General features: G+C 43.8%; 1 protein-coding gene across 1 annotated transcript; it reads right to left on the reverse strand.

The window, feature by feature from the left end:
* Positions 1–885: 885 nt before the first annotated feature.
* znhit2 (zinc finger, HIT-type containing 2) lies at positions 886–2,761 on the reverse strand. The gene has a single exon (XM_069692986.1). The coding sequence runs from the start codon at positions 2,687–2,689 to the stop codon at positions 947–949; it is 1,743 nt and encodes a 580-aa protein (XP_069549087.1). The 5' UTR covers positions 2,690–2,761; the 3' UTR covers positions 886–946.
* Between the last annotated feature and the right edge of the window lie 365 nt (positions 2,762–3,126).

Consider the following 3,126-nt stretch of genomic DNA (forward strand, 5'->3'; position numbering starts at 1 on the left):
AAGAACGTTTGCACCACGTGACTCGTGAAAGAAAGCATCGCGAGAGCGCCAACGCGAGATGTGTTTTTTTTTTTTTTTTTTTTTTTTAAACTGAATTGTCTATTGCTTTCCTGGTCACTGATGAATATTGCCTAAAGTGAAAAAAATAATTCATTTAAGTTTTAAACGTGTTGAGATGACAATATAAAAATAAATGCAATACTTTACACATCTACCTTAACTATTAAAGTTTATAGATGACCTTGGAAATGGTAGCTTCATATAAAAGGTCAGGAAGCCCATGAAATGTGGTTAAAAGTAGATATCGAGTTATTTTATTCAAGCTATATTCTTACCATATTCTGTCGAATTGTTATGCAGAATTGCCAGATTGAAAAACTGTCTCTGACTTACACGGCTTCTACCAATCAAACTTTATCCATATGTTGAAATGAAAACAATCTGAAACGAATGCCCCCCCAAAAAAAAAAAAAAAAAATATGGGCAAAATTAATTACACATCGAATTTAACCGGATTTCACAAATGATAACTCGCACCTTGAAAGTTTATGACAGATTACCAGGCTCAACCATTACCTGCATTAGAAAATACTCCATTGGTATTTGTCTGCTAATTAATGTACATCTCATCAACTCTTCTTGCTTTTCATAATCTAATGGTTCTTCATGTTTGTTAGACTTTTTATAGTTACAATATGTAATGCAGTAAGTCCTTAAATGAAATACATTCTGTTGTGGCAGCTATGTCATGCCGAGTGATAATAATATTGAACTGTATTCATATTTCTCAAATAATCTTTACCACGATATCTGGACATTAAAAAGTGACGAGTAATGACCTTTTAATGGTTGAATTTCACAATAACAGACCAAAACTTAGGTTATTATTTCATTTATTACATTAAGAACTTTTACAAACATCAATATGCTTAAGAGAGAGACTTAATTAGATCAGCTCTTCAATCAACTTACTATCCCCTCTCCTCTTCGCTTTCTTAAGATTCTCCTCAACCACAGTTTTTGCTTTCTGCATGCTGTTTCTTACACTCTCTCTTTTACTGTGTTCACTCCACAACTCTACAGCCAGTCTACGAATCTGGTTTGCATCATCCAGCACCCAGGCTTGAAAGAATTCACACTTCTTGCTTGCCAGGAAGTACTTCTGTCTCCTTGCGCCCTCCTCTCCGTCTTTAGACAGGGCAGATCGGGTTTTGGAGAGCACTGAGCGCAGCTGACTCAAGGCTGCCAGACAGTATCCTGTCGCATCCTCTCGGTCTCTGCCGGTCACGATGTGAGCCACAGCTTCCACGGCCCTGGCCGGGGCAAGGGGATCCTCCTTGTCGAGGTAACCTCCACCCAAAATGAGAGTTTCCCCAGAGTCCAGGGCCTCTTGGACGGAGTTGAACACCCTGCTTGAGTTCAGCGCCTCAGACAGAGCAAGTACCATGTCACAGATCTCAAACATCAGGGAATCCGTGTCCCCATTAAACAGACGTACGGTAAAGGTGTAGCCAAAAAGTGCATTGACTAAACCGTAGCACACTAGAGGAGATGGATTTGCACATAAGGAACTTAACTTTGGAATTTTCGCAGAAACTGGTGGAACCCTTTGGAGTGCTGATCTTTCTTTTCCCTTGTTTGTTTCCTTTCGGTTTCCTCTTTTGCCGTTTTTCCCCTTTGTGGCTGGTGGTGTGCCGTGTTTCTCCACCACTTCTCGTGACGATTTGACTCCATTATCAACATCCTGCTCACCTGCAGCCGTTGAAGTTTCCCTCTCTCGTCGGCTCACTTCTTCCTCGAGCACCTCCACCAGTGCTCTCCCTCCTTCCTCGTGCTCCTCCCACCACGGCTTCCACAGGGGCACGAACCCGCCAAGAGCTCCCCCCTTCATCAGACCCATAAACACCTCTTTCTCTTTGCCACTGAGAAGTTCCCACAGCTCCTCTTCTGAGAGTTTGCCAATATCCAGCTCCGTGAGACGATCAGCCAAGTCCCCGTCGGCCATTTCAGCATCCTCACCGGCGTCTTCAGGCGGCAGCTCCCCTCCTCCAATCTCTTCAAGTTTTTCCAAAATGGCCTCAATCTCTGGTGTACTCGCTTCTCCGGACTGCTGAAGCTCTGCTAACCTGGACAGGAGCTCCACAACCCGCACTTTCTCCGTTGCCTCTCCTTCATCCACGTCATCACACACAACCCCCGCTTCTTTTAACAAACTTTCCATCCCGCCGCGTGTCTTTTCTGCCTTTTCTCTGAGTCCCACAAGAATCTCCTGCATTTTCTTTTTGCCCTCAGACTCTGTCTTCCCCATTTCCTTCAACTCCCGCAGAACAGACTCCTTGTAAAACTCCTCGGAGCACACCGAGTGATCTGGACTCTGGTAGCAAGCCAAGCCACAATAACGGAGGTTACACCGCGGGCAGGTGTAGCAGGAGGGTTTACATTTACACAACATGCAGACTGTACTCCTGGTGGTACTCCCATCCTCCTCCTCCTCCTCCTCCTCCTCCTCTTGGGTCCTAGCCGGCGTGAGAAAGTCCTCCTGTCCAGACGCAGCTCCTCTGGACGGGAGCAGAATCCCATCTCTGGTCAGTGGTTCGGGCTCGGTGTCAGTCCACTCCTCCTTTGGACCGATGTCCGTCAGAAGACTCCTGACAGACGGAGGAAGTCTGCGTCTGATTAACGGATTCATTTGCGGTCGAACTGAACCGAAACACGATGTTGTGATAAACCAGAACAAAGCTTGAGGTCCAAAAAAAAAATAATAAAAAGCGACCTAAGAGATGAAACAAGAAAAACAACAACAACAACAACGTGTAAGTAGGATGTAATAGCAAAAATAGCTTTGCTAAAACGCACAACATCGACACAAACAGAACAAACTGTACTTACGTCACAGCATTTGCGCTGAAATTTCCACGTTTGTTTTCCCAGTCAAGCCGCCGTGTCGCCTGTTGATGACGTAACATCGACGCAACGCCGCAATTATTTTCTATAAGCGTAATTGCTCATACTAGTTCTGATAATATCGATGATGATAATAATAATAATAATAATAATAATAATAACAACAATAATAGTTATCTACACTGTAAAACGTGATTTTGGAGGGTAGGAGTTATTATCCAT

The sequence above is a fragment of the Brachyistius frenatus genome, unplaced genomic scaffold, assembly GCF_029030835.1.
Source record: "Brachyistius frenatus isolate BFR_SWC_R1_liver_20210118 unplaced genomic scaffold, ASM2903083v1 Contig_13, whole genome shotgun sequence".
In the NCBI taxonomy this organism is placed as follows: domain Eukaryota; kingdom Metazoa; phylum Chordata; class Actinopteri; family Embiotocidae; genus Brachyistius; species Brachyistius frenatus.